At 37.9% G+C, this 15,759-nt stretch overlaps 1 protein-coding gene across 1 annotated transcript in view; it reads right to left on the bottom strand.

The window, feature by feature from the left end:
* Positions 1 to 264: 264 nt before the first annotated feature.
* Positions 265 to 15,759, bottom strand: part of FBXL4 (F-box and leucine rich repeat protein 4) — a 62,329-nt gene continuing 46,834 nt past the window's right edge. Inside the window, exon 9 of the mRNA XM_066547515.1 lies at positions 265 to 9,837. Coding sequence (XP_066403612.1) covers positions 9,674 to 9,837 — 164 coding nt within the window. The 3' untranslated portion in view covers positions 265 to 9,673. The remainder of the gene's footprint in view (positions 9,838 to 15,759) is intronic.

A 15,759-nucleotide genomic window follows, 5' to 3' on the forward strand; every position in this document is an offset into this window, starting at 1 on the left:
CCACAAACTGTTTCAGGCACTGAAGCATCTATTTTGTGTAATACACCTAGTTCCACGTGCTTTCATAGGACTAGAAGCTAACCACTAAACAATAATACACTTTTCTAATAATATTTTTTTTTAAAAGCTAGGTTACAAATTAATATCCAAAAAACAACCCATTTCAAAATGAACAGTGATAAAAATATAACCAAACTGTTCCTCGGAATGCATCATATTGTGTTGTATTTTATTGGTTTTTAAAAGGAATGCATGAAAGGTCAATGAATGTAGACAAATAATTTATTTTTTATTTATTCATAATTTTATGTACATTTGGCATTTTGCAACACAGTCAAAGGGAAACAAATTAAGTGCAAAGCAAGATAAATATTATAGGCTGAATATATTTTAAACACATTTCTGTCATCTCTGAATTAGCAGACACTGACAACTCAGGGAGATCATTATTTTCAACTTCTTTATACTGGCAGTAATGGAGTAAACTGCAGAACATAGTATTATGATATTTTAAATGATCCAACACAGCAGAAGAAAACAGGCTTAATTTCCTACATAGAAATCATTGGTTAACTTCTAAAGATAAGAAGATTTTATCTTTGAATTAGCAATATAAGGCATTAGATTTCTCCATAATAAATGAAATCCTTCATGAATACAGGGCTGACATCTCTGTTTTGTGTGCATGTGTGTATTCAAGTCAACCCATACTTCATACCCCAAAAGCATCAGTCAAATGAGGAGGAGCCAGGGATCCATGCCAGAGCTGTGTCTACAAATGCAGACACATGTAAAACCTTTGGGTTTACACACAGAAAGAAAGAAGACACAGTAGCCAAATCTGAAAAGAAGGAATACACCAATAACATTATCTTCCACTTACTCTCAGTCAAGCAGAACAAGATCAGAAGAAAAACCTTGTTTTGAAATGCAATCAAATACTTGCCTAAGTACAAAAGAAAAGCATGAGTCTCAGAGAGGAATATTAAAAATAAATGTAGATGTTAAGGTAACCACCTTAACAAAACTAAAAGTGGATCAGCTAATTACTGAATAGGAACACAGAAAACAGACTTGGGATCTAAGACTGCACATCCAGAAAGAGCTCTTGGAATACTGACCATATTTAGGACTGCAAAGGGGTGGATGTTAGCTTCATGGGCTAATGCAGCTTAAGATCAGGAAAACAGTCCTGAAAAACACATCAGAGAACTGCTGCCCCTCCCTCCAGCTTAGATTTGCTAACCACTCCTTCACCATACTTAAACATGCTCTTATTAGCCCTTCTAATCTAAAACTTCCAATGTCTGTTCGGAAGGAAGGATCTTTTTTGGGGAATTTATTGAAGCCATTTAGGACCTGAATGTTCTCATATGTTCACAGTAGCATTTTATACCTTAGGACTTGAGTCAGCAGCATGAGGTGCAAATAAGAAAACCTCACGTTGGACTTTTTTGTGGCACAGCACTGAGATGAACTATGTAAAAATTTAGAAGCTTTGGATCACAATCAAAAGTGGCTATCCTCATTTATGCTAATTTGAATTAAAGCATTTGCACAACCAACATGCTCCCACCTGCTGCTTGTTATTCTTTTAATTGAAGCTAAATGGCCCCTTCCTTCTGCTTGCTTTAATAGCCAAATTGGGAGGGTAAAAAAACCCCCAAACAACCAAAAGGACAACTACTAGAAAACAAGCAGTTTTCTAGTTTTAACCAAGATATTTTGTAGGGAGCAATCAAATCCAGTTCAACTAACAGGGCAACGCAAGTGGTGGCCTTTGGTGGAAGCAAGTCAAGCTAGGGGACTAATAGAGAGCACCAAGGGTTAAGCAACCTCTTACTCTGAATCCACTCATGCTAGCTTCCAACAGAAATTTTATTGGGTCTACACAGACCTCTGCTTCTCCAAAGGTCAATTGAAGACCTCAATTGAAGACTAATCTGATCCAAATTACCCTATAGAAGAACCTATCTACTCAGTGACAGGACCCTAGGAGAATAGTGTCCTAACTTTAGTATCTACTCTAGATATTTAAAATTCAATGATATAAATATCCTCCAGCTACAGAAAATGTGCTTAGAGGCAATTATCCCTTTTGTCCTTCTCAACTTGTTATTACAAAAAGGCATAACTTGCTTCTGGTGCTTACAGGCATAGCATGCACAGCACAGGTATTTACAGATAGTGTCTGGAACTATTCCCTCTATTGCTGCACTTCCACCTTTACAGAAATTAGTTTCTTTAAAAGGTAATGCAATAGGAGTTTCTCGTTACATTACTCAAACTCCTATTGCAGCAGAAAATGGAGTGTACTATTAAATCATAAATAGAATGCAAGTATTTTGTTGCTGGTTATGTGATGGGGGGCAGGGAGAGAGACCTATTATGTTTAAATGAATCCAGGTGCTGGATTTAGGTATTTAAATGTGAAAGTCTGGAGATGTCCTTCCTTCTCATCTGCACATATGAATAAATGCGAGCAGGAAATTTCCCCAGGCAATTCACACACCTCACTTCCAGAGCTAGGCCAATCCCCACAACCCTCAACTCCACCATCTGCCTAGCAAGGACATGAATGCAAAATGCCACAAGATGCTGAAGAGCTGCAGTGGCTTTATGTTCATTAACAAAATCCAGAAAGATCATCATCACACAGATTTCACCACGACTGCTGAAGGGCACCTGTAATTGCCTGTATGCCAAAGTTAAATCAGAAAGTGCAAGGTCTCCCTGTGAACACATCAATTCTTGGTTATTTTAATTTACTTTTAGTAACTATTCCAAAATAACTTCAAGCATAGAGTAGCCATTAGTTTCCAAATCCTAACCAAGCCAGCTATTTTCTCTGTTAGTTTCAGAACAGTGGGTTTGTGCAAAAATCTGTGGCACTGCCTTAAAAGAAAAATCTAGAGAGACCAAGATCTGATAAAAGGGAATCCATCTCTGATGGTGAGCAGAGACAACAACTCCTGACAATGGTAAAATAGTAAACATTCAAAAGATGGGAACTCGCCACAATTATTCACAGTACCTCCCTAAAACACTCAGACATCTCACTCTTTTGTAAACTTGGTCCTCTTTTTCACCTGAATTCAAATATTTGTGTTTGACACTATGAACAGGCAAGTGCTATACTCAGTTTCCAACAGAGTAAGCAGGAATAACCCTCACCTAAACCATGGCAATCCAAATTCAGTGTAAGGTCTACATAAACAAATACTAAAGATTTGCAAACTAAACCATTCCTAGTGTATTATAGATGACTCAGTTTCTACCCAGAAACTACTGCCAGTGCCCAAGAATAGAGTTATTTTTCTTAGTCCTTGGTGTAACTTTCAGGCTTTGGAGTGACAACCACACTCACATAAAACAGTTGTGTATTTTGTATGTTACAGAGCTACATGTTGAAAACGTTACCAAAATTTTATTCCAGTTAAGATGCATCTAGATTTTCCTGCTAACTTAAATGGAGAGATATGTTACTTCTCCTAAAATAACAAAAAAGGGAAATGTAGAAGATTCTTGGGTTTGTTCTCAACATGCCAAATTCCTTATGACAGGTATTCTTTCTTTTCCCCTCTCCCCACCTTCTTCAGCAATCAGTACAATGAAGCAAAGAAACCAACCACAGGCATATCTCAGATGATAGAACAAAGAACAGATGAGGCTGGAAATGAACCTCTGGAGGTCATCTAGTCCAGCCTCCATCAGCTTAAGGAGGGCCACCCAGTCAGTGCCCAGGATGCTGAGTATCCCCAATGGTGGAGACTCCCCAGGCTCTCTAGGCAGCCTGTGCCATAGAATGTGTCATCTTGTGTGCTTCAATTTGTGCACATGGCCTCTTGTCCTGTTCATGGGCATCACTGAGAAGAATCCGGCTCCCTCTTCTTCATTCTTTCCCTCCATCAGGTATTCCAATACATTGATCAGATTTCCCTTGAACCTTCTTCAGAGACTTTACCATTTTTACCCCCAAACTGCAGTTTGTCTCAGAAAAGGACCTGTTGCAAAAAATCTGAGCAATTACGTCTTACATGCATCTGTGTGTACATGCATGAAATAGTTTCAATAAATAACAAAAAACATGAATTCACAGTGGTAGGCAAAGAAAAAATATTTTTATGTAGTTGATAAAAATGAAACAGAGACATTCTGACTTACTGCACAAACATGTACACGAAAGGTCAATATTAAGAGCATCTAAATGGTAAATCTTGATTTAGAAGTATGAGCATGTGATACTATGTGGAAAGCTATGTTTCTGGGAAAGGTAGAGCTGAAGAGCTGATCTAGAGCAAGGCACTTACTTTCCTCACATCTATAAATATCTCTGGCTACCCTTCCATGAGTTTCCCTATAAATCTGAGTAAGTCCCCTTTTCTCTTTCCTCAATCTTCTTGACATTTACATTTCTTCAGAATCTAAGGAAAATGAGTTTTCAAATAGTTGAGGGTATTTTTATTCTTTTATTTTTATAAAAGGTGAACAAAACATTCAACAGAAAAACTTCATTCCTCACAATGGCTGCCCTTCAGTTTAGGATGTCTGTCCTAACTCTGCGCCATTTACCATTCTTAGGTGAAAACAAGACAAGGAGAAACCAGAGCTATGTAACTCAAACAAAAGTATTTAGTCCATTAGCTGAAAAGGAAAATCCCACCACTACCTCCTATTACAGAGGCTCAATCTTCTTAATGAGACTCTTCCTGCTGATGCATTTCTCTGAAGCTCCTGAGGATCTGTAACATGGAGCACCCATTTCTCAGCCCTTCCAAACGTCAGTTATCACAACTTGTCCTGTGCTGGTAACTTTTATTAAACAACACCTTCTTGCACTTCATTATCAAGTCAGATATCTAAAAATCACAGAAATCATCATCTCAGTGAGGGACTAATGCCTTCATTTGGAAAAAAATGTTGACTGCATCTGACACAGCAAGTGCAGATGCATTAAACCAGGGATTTCTAGTCGAGTAATTTCCAAAGCTACAACTTACAGAATCACTGTTAAAGAGCAACAATGAACATGTAGATCTTCTATATAAAGTCGCTCCCATGGTCCTCATAATAAAATGCTACGTTTTATTTAGTTTTTGTAAATTTAGCAGTCCTGCTGATGTGACATGGGAAATATATCCCAAAAGATGCAATAAGTACACACAGTAAGAACCAGGACTCAGCACACAATTTTTGCAAATGCACAGTGGGTGATATTTCTGATGACAGTAGAGCAGTTAAACTACTCAGTCTTAATTATAGCAATATGAAAGATTATCAAAATAGTGGCAATACATTAATTATGTTTGCCTGTTCAAGCATTTACAGAACTATACATACAGCCAGTTAGGTACATGAGATTTCGGGAAAGGAAAAGAGGATGCATTTCCAAAAACCCAAACCGAAAAGTCAAATAAACTGATAACATAAAACAAATTATATACCACAGGTATTAGCAAGGGGCAGAAGCAGATCCTGGCATTAAGAAAACTCCTCAAGGTTTCCTCCTCAGAATTTTTTTTTTTTGTTTTTGCTTCTCTCTGGATGGAATTTGGAGGGTTTGAAACTTTAGGATGGATGTTGTTTCAGTCTTGTTTTTCAAGACAGGTAGTACAGCACTGGATGGAATTAATCTCAGTTTAGTATCTAACCTGAGCTAAATCACAGCTTCCACAATCTCCAGAGAGGCTCTCTAGAACATGATTCATTCTACTTTCCTGAAATGTCTGCCTTAGGAGATTAATAACTCTCTAGAGGTGCCCAGATTCCTCCCTTGAAGTAGATGTCTAACTTTCAGAGAACTAACATTCAGGGAGATGAATTCTACTCACTGTGTACCATGATTACTGGACATCTTATATCTTGGAAACTTAGCATAAGAGTTCCAAGGAAATACAAAGGTTTTGGTAGGTTTTGTTGTTTGTTCACTTGTGGTTTTTTGTCTAAAACTTGGGCCTCCAAGTACATGGGCGATTGTAAGGTCCAAATTCCCATGCAAAATTATGCAAGTCATGCTCACAAAATGGACTTAATTAGGTGTATAATTTAAAGAACAGAAACCCCTTCCATTTCATAGAGCTATGCAGCCAGACAGCTCAAAATTGTGAATACAAGTAAGTACACTACTTATTGAATTAAAGCCTTGAAGAGTTAAGAAGACGCTTTAAATGGTAAAGTTATCATACTAGTTTTTGTGTTTTATTATTATATTTTATTGTCAAATTACCCAAGGAATTACATCTTTACCTACAGGCCATCCCACATCAATTTCATACAGAGGGTATGGAAGACCCCCTTTAGCTTAAAAACAGGAGCAGTTCAGAGTAAACCCCTTCTTTTGGACATGTTAGCCATCGTTTTTTTAACATTTGTTGCCAAAGCATATCTTTTACAAAGCTTCAGAAAGACAGATAACCAAACAACAGGATTAAAAAAAGGAATATCCTTAACAGCAGAATTTAGATAACATGACTGAGGGACAGTCTAGTGATGGAGATGAGACCCAATTCAAGAGTAATTAAATTCCTCCAGTGAAGGAATTGACATCGTTCATTTTGGATTAAACGAAACTAGAACATAAGTTTCCCTCTATGTGACTGCTTTGCAAGGAGACAGTCCACAGTAGTTATCAGACTTTGCATTCAGTCTTCATACCCTGTAACCCCTTTCATGAGCAGACAAACCAAAAGGCACTTTGGCAAAGCAACACTGGAAATTCAGCACATCTGTCCAGGCTTTTCCTGCTGCATGGTAGAGATGAACTCAGTCTCCAGGTAGAGTAGAGTAGTTGAAAGCAGAACTGCAATGAAACACCTTTGTTCTATTACACTCACTTTACAAAAGTAATTCCTACATGAAAAACTTTGAGATTTATACATATATGTTTATGTATGTACACATATCCAAAAGAATTCATATAGACACACAAAATGTGTGTGTATAGATATAATTTATGCATACATATATATAAATAAATAGACACACTTAAGTATAAGATAGCAGAACTAAAGAGACAGTGGCCTATTCTTGCTTCTCTGACATACAGGGAAGGTCTAAGAGCAAGTTGTTTTCTTTATCCTACAAGTATTACAAATGTCAAGTCTGGTCTAACTTTGTTTTGCTGGAAGACTTCTTGGACTTATAAGGCCATAGCTAAAAGAGCTTCTTACTCTCTGATTGAAGGTTGAAGTCTACAACTATAGATGGAAGTCAGTCCCAATCGCTTCTCTGCTCTTTGAATTAATTATATGTCAGTAATAGCCAAATTTTAAACAATCCAAATAAAAAGTCAACTTCAATTTTTCTTCCAAGTGACAATAGAGAATTCCTGAAAAAAACATTTTCAAACAGAAGATGCAACACAAGAAAGAAAAAATCTTCCAGTGTGAACAAAATTTCAATTTAAACATCCTTTACGCTACCTAAAAAGCAACAGAGAATGAAATTCTTTACACGTATGTGATTACAAAAACACTTATTTGAATCACTGATGAGAAAAACTCTATTATCTACCAAGTTCACCAGTTTGAAGGCACAAAGGCTATCACTTCATCCACATCCCACTCTGTTTACAGTGAAAAACAAACAAAACGGATCTCTGTAGGAAAAAAAGGAGATAAACACAGAACAACCCCTGAGAAGTGAAATTTTACAACAAATACATTTGTTTTGAACTCTGTTCTTTGTAAACTCCCATTATCATGTAACTAGAATAATAATGTTTAATAATTACAATGAAAAATATAGACTAAAAAAAGTTACAAGTTCACAGAAAAACAAATGAACCCAAACATGATTGAGAGAAATGAGGTCTCACAGAGAATCATACGAAAGCTTCATCTTTCAGTATAGAAAAAAAAAGTAAATCAATTTAAAGTTCTCTGACAATGCTCAGATTTCTAAAGAAGAAAAAAATGAAATGGCATAAACTAGTTGGAAATCCCATAGTGCCATCTGTGTGGAGGGAAAAAATCAAAAAGCCAACTGTGCATGCCCTTCTTTGGATCTGGAATTCCCCAGAGATTCAGCAAAATTTAAAAATCTGAAGAACTAGGTCTTTCAATAAAATCAGATAAATGTTCTGTAGTGTTTCATGACATGGTTTCTAAAGTATTGGCACCAGCACAAAGAGTTCAAAGCAGTCATTCAGGAGTCACAGAGATTGTCAGATTTTTAACGATTTGCAGCAGTCCTCTAGTAGCAGTTGGTTATTTACTGCATGAACTGAAGTGTTCTTTGTCACTGATCTTCAGTACAATACTGTACTTCTCTCAGACAAAGTATTTTTCTTCTTATTCCAGTAGGTAATAAGTGCCATCAATACAAGAATAACAGAATCAGTATCAAAAGACAGCCTATATTTTATGGTCCATATGCATCAACAATGGCTAAAAAGGTAAAATTCTAAACCAAAGCTGTACAGAGCAACATACTCTAGCAGTGGTATTCAAGGGGAAAAAAAGAGAAAAGCTTCATCCAACAAAGTGCAAAAGGAAGAAACTTCCAGAAATTGTTCATCAACACAGTTTTCCTTCTCCAGAGGTTAAGCAGTCTTAGAGTGCAATAGTACTTTGAGCTACTATCCTCTTGGAAAAACAAAACAAAACAAAAACCCAAACAAAAAAAAATCCAGTAATAAGGTTTGGTAATTATAAAATCATGAAATTGTATTGCCCCTGTTTCAAACCCATTATATTTTCATTGCTGTTTTACTGAACAAAGATGCTTGTTTTTACACCTGACAGTAGATTTGATGCCAGTGAAAGGACAGTTGCTAACACATTACCCTAAGTTCTACTTTTCATGGTACTCTGCACAATAACCAGACGTATCACAAATAAAGTCTTGACCATGACAGAAATTTATAAAAGAAAACTACCCTGGAGTTTTCTACACACTACCAGTTACAACATTAAGTACTTGGCTTAAACTTTTTATCTCAATACCAAGAAGCAGCTGTCAATTTTATCTTTCATTTCTGCTCCAAGTTCAGGTGGTCCAGGTTCTTTCTTGCATTTATCTGTTGTGCTGCTTAGGCTGGACTGTAAAACATCACTACATCTATTTCAGGTGAAGGAAGGGAGAAAGCTGTATCAGATACAATTCACTGCCAAAACTCGAAGAAGACAAGTGCCTTTTCTATCTGTTCTTATACACACTTAAACTGGTTTTCAAATAATTAATTATAGGCCAGATGATAAAATCTTATGCTGCAGGTCAAACTAGAATGCTACAATATCTGTGTATGTATATACAAATACATATGTATACATTTATATATACATACACAAACACATGAAAAGGAAGCACCCATATTTTCCTTTCTGATAAATATTGAACTTCTGCTTTCACCTGGATATTAACATAGTGTATTGTGTATAACACCCTGTGAAGGGACATTTAAGAAGACATTCATTTTCTTCTCATTAAAGCCAGACATATGGCTAGTATTTAAAAACATGCACTGCCACCAACTAACAGAGCAAAATAATTCTTAGGTACAATATCAACTTAAAGAAACATAATACATTTAAATGTATTTTACCCATCTGTGTAGATAATTAATAGTTTCCACTATTTTATAGCAGATTTATATTCTCCTTAAAAAAAATCAGCACAAATTTACAGGAAAACAACTCTGTCAAACAAGTTCCACAGCAGCATATGTAGGAAGTCACTGGGTGAAACTCTTTTTTATGAACACATTAGGAAAGTTGGCATTGAGTTCTAGCACAACTCTATTATCGATCTGTGAACAGAAGGACACATCGAGTAAAGAAAGATCTTTACAAGACTCCAGCAATTTTCTTAAAGATGCAGGGCTCACCATCCTCGTTCCTGTTCAAAAACAAAACAAAACAAAACAGAACTGTAAAGTTATCAAGAAAAGTGTAGGCTTTTAAGCTGTTAATACTATGTCATGAAAAAATGCTACTTCAACACAACTTTCATCTAGATTATTTAAATGAGTTTTCAAATTAAAAGCTTCCCAAAGAGCACATAGAACTTTCACCTTTAAAAAACCTAGAGCATTTTCTTAACTGTTCAAGTCACCATCATTTCCTACTGGGGGGCAACTTTACAGCTTCAAGGGGAATCTCTTACTAGAGAAGCCAGGTACCCAGAGCCACAAGCCCTCCCAGGGACCAGATGCTGGGCTTAGGCAGCAGCATGGAAGGCTATAGCCATGCTCTCCTGTTGAGCACACAGACCATCAGCACAGCAGATGAGTGACTGGGGGTTATTCCAATTCCAAAGGCATCAGCAAGGCTCCCAGGGCTCCAGAGCAAGTGTGGGTATTACACACATGCAGGGGCAGCTATTCAAGAGACTGCTGATCATACATAAATGTATGTATAAAACACACAAGTTAAATCCTGCCAAAAACAAGACCACAGTGACTGAACTCCCAAGTGTTACACAGGGGGAGAGCAAGCATAGGATTCAGTCAGAAACCAAATAAATCTATGTTTATAAGCACAAATCCACACATCCATTACAGCTGATGGACATCCAGACAGTCCAGTCCAAGGTGCTTAGCACCTGGCTCACCTGACTGGGCTCTGGGGTGTGAGTCAGCTGTCTGGAGTACTCAGTGCCCCTTGGGGACCTTACAGCGTGCAGGACATCCACACACAGCTGGCACACAGGACACTGGGCCCAGAGGAGGAGATTCATGCCTTACAGGAAAGGCTGGAAGTTTGGCAGGTTACTCTAGGCAAGTGAACTGAGCCTGGGTGTCTACAGTGGGCTAAACTGCTCATCAAGCCTTCCCTCTAGAGAGTTTATGTATCCAAGACTCCTGCAGAAAACTGCTGGCAGACTTCAACTCACACAGCTCCATCTTCATCTAACTAGCACCCCAAAAAGCCACCTAGTTCAGGATCTTGTCTAGTGCCAGGGCCAATTATGTTCCCTACACTCCTTACCTCCCCTGCAAAAAAAGCAGCAGATTTTTTTAAAGTAGATTTTCACTGGTGAATCTTCTCAATTGCCAAAAATTATAATTTTAGGGTTTCTAAAGCTATCTTTCATGAATTCTACTACTTTTTTTTTAAATTTCTTCATACTTACAGCCCCTTCACAAGTTCCACAGTTTAACTTCATAATGTAAAAAAAAAGAGAAATAACAAACAAAAAACTCCAGCCTATTAGCTGCAATAATTAAGGTGCAATTAAAGAAGCATGAGATCATTCCAATTCACTATTTCTAAATCATGCATACTCCCATGCACATCTCTTCTGTTCCCTCAAGGCCATCTGTTTTCTAGACTCCCTTGCATCTCAAAATGACCCATTGTGTTGTTTCTGCACTAATTTAGTACTTTTGAAACTGGATTACCAGAACAATACAGTGCACTGAGCACAGTCAGTAATTTTATAGTAAGTCTTATGGTGTTTTTTCCATTTCATGTCTAAATAACTCTAATTTTCTCTATTCCCATTAGAATTATGCTAGGCAATGAACTGATGTTTTCCAAAAATTGTCCACAGGATCTCTTTCCTACAAAATAGAAGCTAATATAAATCCAGTCCCCTATATATTTAGTTGATGCTATTTTGCCTCATGTGACTACTTTGTACTTGATTCAATGCTTTCTTCCTGCTTTAACACCTGTTTAATAAGTATCACAAGATCATTCTGCCATTCTTCAGTGTTAAGTTCTTCAGTTTAAGATTTCTCTACCCCGAATACCTGTGTGTTACTCGCTGGCATTATTCACCCCTCTGCCTGGATTACTCATAAACAGATCAGAACAGACCCTTGGGGACCACAGAAGTGACATAATTTCACTGTGAAAAGAGATGATACATTCTTGTTCTCTGAAACACTCATAATCCAGGAAAAGACAGACAAAAGCAGCACAACCTTGGCTGAAGTTTTTGAAAATCCAATCTTCTATGGATTGGAGTAGTGCTCACATTCACCAAGAACTTCAAGGAAGTTTAAAGGATGAGAGGCAAACCCGATACTACCCTTGCTGGGATGCAGCTCTTCACCTAAATATGGTGATGTCCTCTGTATGTCCACTGACTGACTTTCTCAGGGCTGCCACTGGTTTACACAGAGAAAAAGATGATCTTACTGTTTTGTAGCTCCTAACCCAAGCCCTTTACAGAAGGCTGTGCCATGTTTGTAACCCTGCATTACTCTAGCACTAAGGCTGATTTAAGAGACAGATCACACACCAGAAATAAGATTTCCAGAGCCCTGTATTTGAGCTCATTCAGAATCACTGCATAAATACCATTTAGTCCTAACAATTTATTATTGTTCAATGTATTGATTTGTTAAAAAGCTTTCTGTATTGGCATTCCAATTTAAGGCAGCTTTCCAAGCTAATCTCCTGGAAAGAATGGCTCTGATGTAGCAGCCTGCTCGATCCCCTCTGCCATGAGCACCAAGGGACACACAACAGCTCTCCTGCAATAGCCTTGAACTGGGGTGAGCCTTACACCTGGACTATCCACCGAGCTCAGCCACCCCTGTGAACTTCTAACACAGCTGAAATACAGTATCATTCACCTCTAGCCAGTGGTTCCTTAATACTTCATCCTGCCTTACTGTGATTGTGTTTCACTTTCTGGAGTTCATCTTCCTATTTTCATTCTCTGAATGGGATTCAATTTCAGAAAGACTCCGGATGGTTTCATTAGTCTCCAGTACTCTTCTGCACAAGCAAGGAGGTATCTGAATGTGGTCTCCAATTATCCTATGGCAGGCTCTCAGATTAGCTGTTTTGAGGCATTATTATCACCCAAGGACAGTCTTTGCTATCATGCCCCCAAATTTTATCTCCTCTACAGAGACTAAGCTTGTCATTACCACTGTGATTTTTAACTCCCTTACCATTACATAATCACCATCATCAGAACTGCCTGGTGGTTCATGCAACAGTCCCTGAAGATTTACACAGAAATTCTGTAACATGCTTTATTTATTCACTTCATTTGACCACACATTTTACCACAGTACCACTGTTCTACCATAAGGACCTGCTCTACCATTCCTAATGCAACTCTAGGAACAACACATTATGCTACTTATCTTTTTTTCACCAAGCCTTAAAATTGCTACTACATCAGCACCTTCATCTAAACCCAGCCTCATTTATGCATCACAGCTTTTATGCTTCAAGATCCAAACGTGTATTTCTACAACAATTCTAGATTTAGATGCCTAGCCACAGATTTTTTTGTGTAGGATGTTCTTCATTCCTTCCTACCTGAACTTTGATAGTTCTCCTATCATTTCATCCAAGACTTTTAATAGATTTGCAACTAAGTAGGTCATCCTAAATTGCATGTTTTATTGCACCTGGGTTTTTTCCCCTCCTCAGACTTAAAATTTTATGTTAGGAAATACCTTTTTCTACAAGCAATCCAGTTGGGGTTTGGTTATTCACACCACAGGATAAATGCACATCATCTGTAGTCTTACTTTTGTTTATACAATGTACAGTTAGTTATGTATGTATCCTATAAGCCCATTCAAAAGCAGTTCAGAATTTTAATACAGCAATTTTCCTTTGCTTTTGAAAGACTGGCAATGTAGCCTGCTAGTTAATTACTTATATAGAGCATTTTTCTTCTAGAGTTTGGAGGCTTTTGGACCTTTATTATTTACTATAACTTCTCCTCCACAGACTAATCAGCCATTTTTCAGAATACATACATAACCGAAGCATTAAAATCTGCTATTTAATTTTGTTGCTCAGTCAATTCTCTGTTACCACACTTGTAAAAGGTACCTCTGAGTAATGATCTCTTTGCTCGAACAATTATGCTTATTAGCTGTAAATAATTTAATTGATATCCATCATATATCAAGGTCTTCAAACTCTATAGCTGTTTAGGAGACCTGTGCAGGACAGTTATAAAAACTGCAGAAGCCAAATTTCTAGAGCAAGAGAACACTACTACACACCAAATAATATTGCAGAGTACCAACTCTTGACAATAACTAGCACTCTTCCCTCAAATATTCTTACTTTTCTTACCTTTATTCCCCTAGACCAGACAAACTAGCCTTTTATTCTTTACATTTTATTCAATCTACTGCACACAACTCAAATCCAAAATTTTAATGTGCTACACATTTTCATGTTTGAATTGACTAACTATGTGTTGATGTTCTCAAGATAAAGCTGAAAACTTTGACAGCTGGCAAGGGGGTAGTTGGGTTTTCTGCTGCTCAGGAAGGTGTGGGAGGTGTTGGAATGTAGCTAGGAATACATGAATTTTGTGGTAACGAGGGTGTCTACTTTTCATTACTCTTTTTGTGCAGGACAGAGGCAGTTGGACCTTTTGGAAAGCAAGGTTAATACGATTTACTCTTCACCCTTGACAGCAACTGAGAACCCCACAGGAAGAGAACTCAGCAGCTGATGTGATGTGCAAGAAAAGCTTTTGACACTGTCAATTCAGGTTGCCATCTGACTTGTCACATTGTTCAATGCTGATCACAGTTTGAAGACTAGTTTTTTAACCACTGGTCTAGAGGTGTCCACTCAAATTTTGATAGCACTGGCTGATGTACTGCGTCACTAGAGAACCGTCAGATGATCAGAGCTGGATCATTCTGACAGAGGGTGGAAACATGCCATGTCACTCAGCAAAAAAGATGTGGGCTGAGAAGGAAATGATACTTGTAAGCAGGCAGTTCAGGATGTAGTGGGTAAAAGAAAGCTCAGAACTAAAAGTTCAAGAGAAGCACATCCTCCTGCATTCAGTGACACACACCACGCTTCCTCTTCCAAACTTATGATACAGCAGATATGGACAAGCGCATGATTTTTTTTAAACAGAAATTGACTTTCTATGTTTTACACAGCACAAACACAGCCTGACATCCAACAATGCTTTACATGGGCCAGTAAGTATACAGAGTCCTTGAAAACCAGCAATTTTCATCTTTCACAGAATCCTCTGACTCTCTAACAAGGAAATTACCAAACAATTATGGTAGAGGACAGATGGGTAGCAAGCCTCAGGACCTATCACCTTCAAACACCATCCAGGCTATATATATATCATGTACATTTTTCATCCCTTACAGTTCAACAAGATTTCATTCAAAGGCTTAGACTACTCCACGCCTGAAGATATTGTGATGATAAATAACCTATAACTGAAAAAAGAAGTTTTCTCTGTCAAGTTTATAAGTTCTAACAACTAAAGAGAGACACCAGTATAGTATCTTGAACACTGGTGATTGCAGTGAAGGGAAGACATTCTGACCCTTACTTAGGTAAGTGCTTGTATGCAGGAAAAAACCTTGCTTTTACACAGCTTTGTTGAAGCAAAAGAAGTTCCCTTACAGCACACAGTGCTAACCCAGCAGCAATACCTCTACACCCTTCACAATGCACATGCAAGCCAGACGTTTCTTTACTTGGGAGATGACAAAGGATATAATGAGAGCACCTCTCATTCCTTCACATCACAGAGAAGACCCACTGTTCAAGGTTACTCTTGCAAAGCTGAGCTCTGACCTCTTACAGCTTCAGCCCTGTTGTCACACTTCTACTGAAGGACAAAAACATACTACACATTCATGCAGCTTAAAGTAGCAGGGTGGCCCTGTATCACATGCCCAAAGCAAGAGCACATTCAGAGATTTATGACTTCCTTGGTACTCCCGCACAGCGAGAGACTCGCTCTTTAGTTCATACAACAAAGACTTCTGCACTTACAGGGGAACACCTGGCAACTCTACCTCCAGATGACACAGTGTGGTTCTACTTGACAGCTCTTTCT

This window comes from Molothrus aeneus, chromosome 3, assembly GCF_037042795.1.
Source record: "Molothrus aeneus isolate 106 chromosome 3, BPBGC_Maene_1.0, whole genome shotgun sequence".
Lineage (NCBI taxonomy): Eukaryota > Metazoa > Chordata > Aves > Passeriformes > Icteridae > Molothrus > Molothrus aeneus.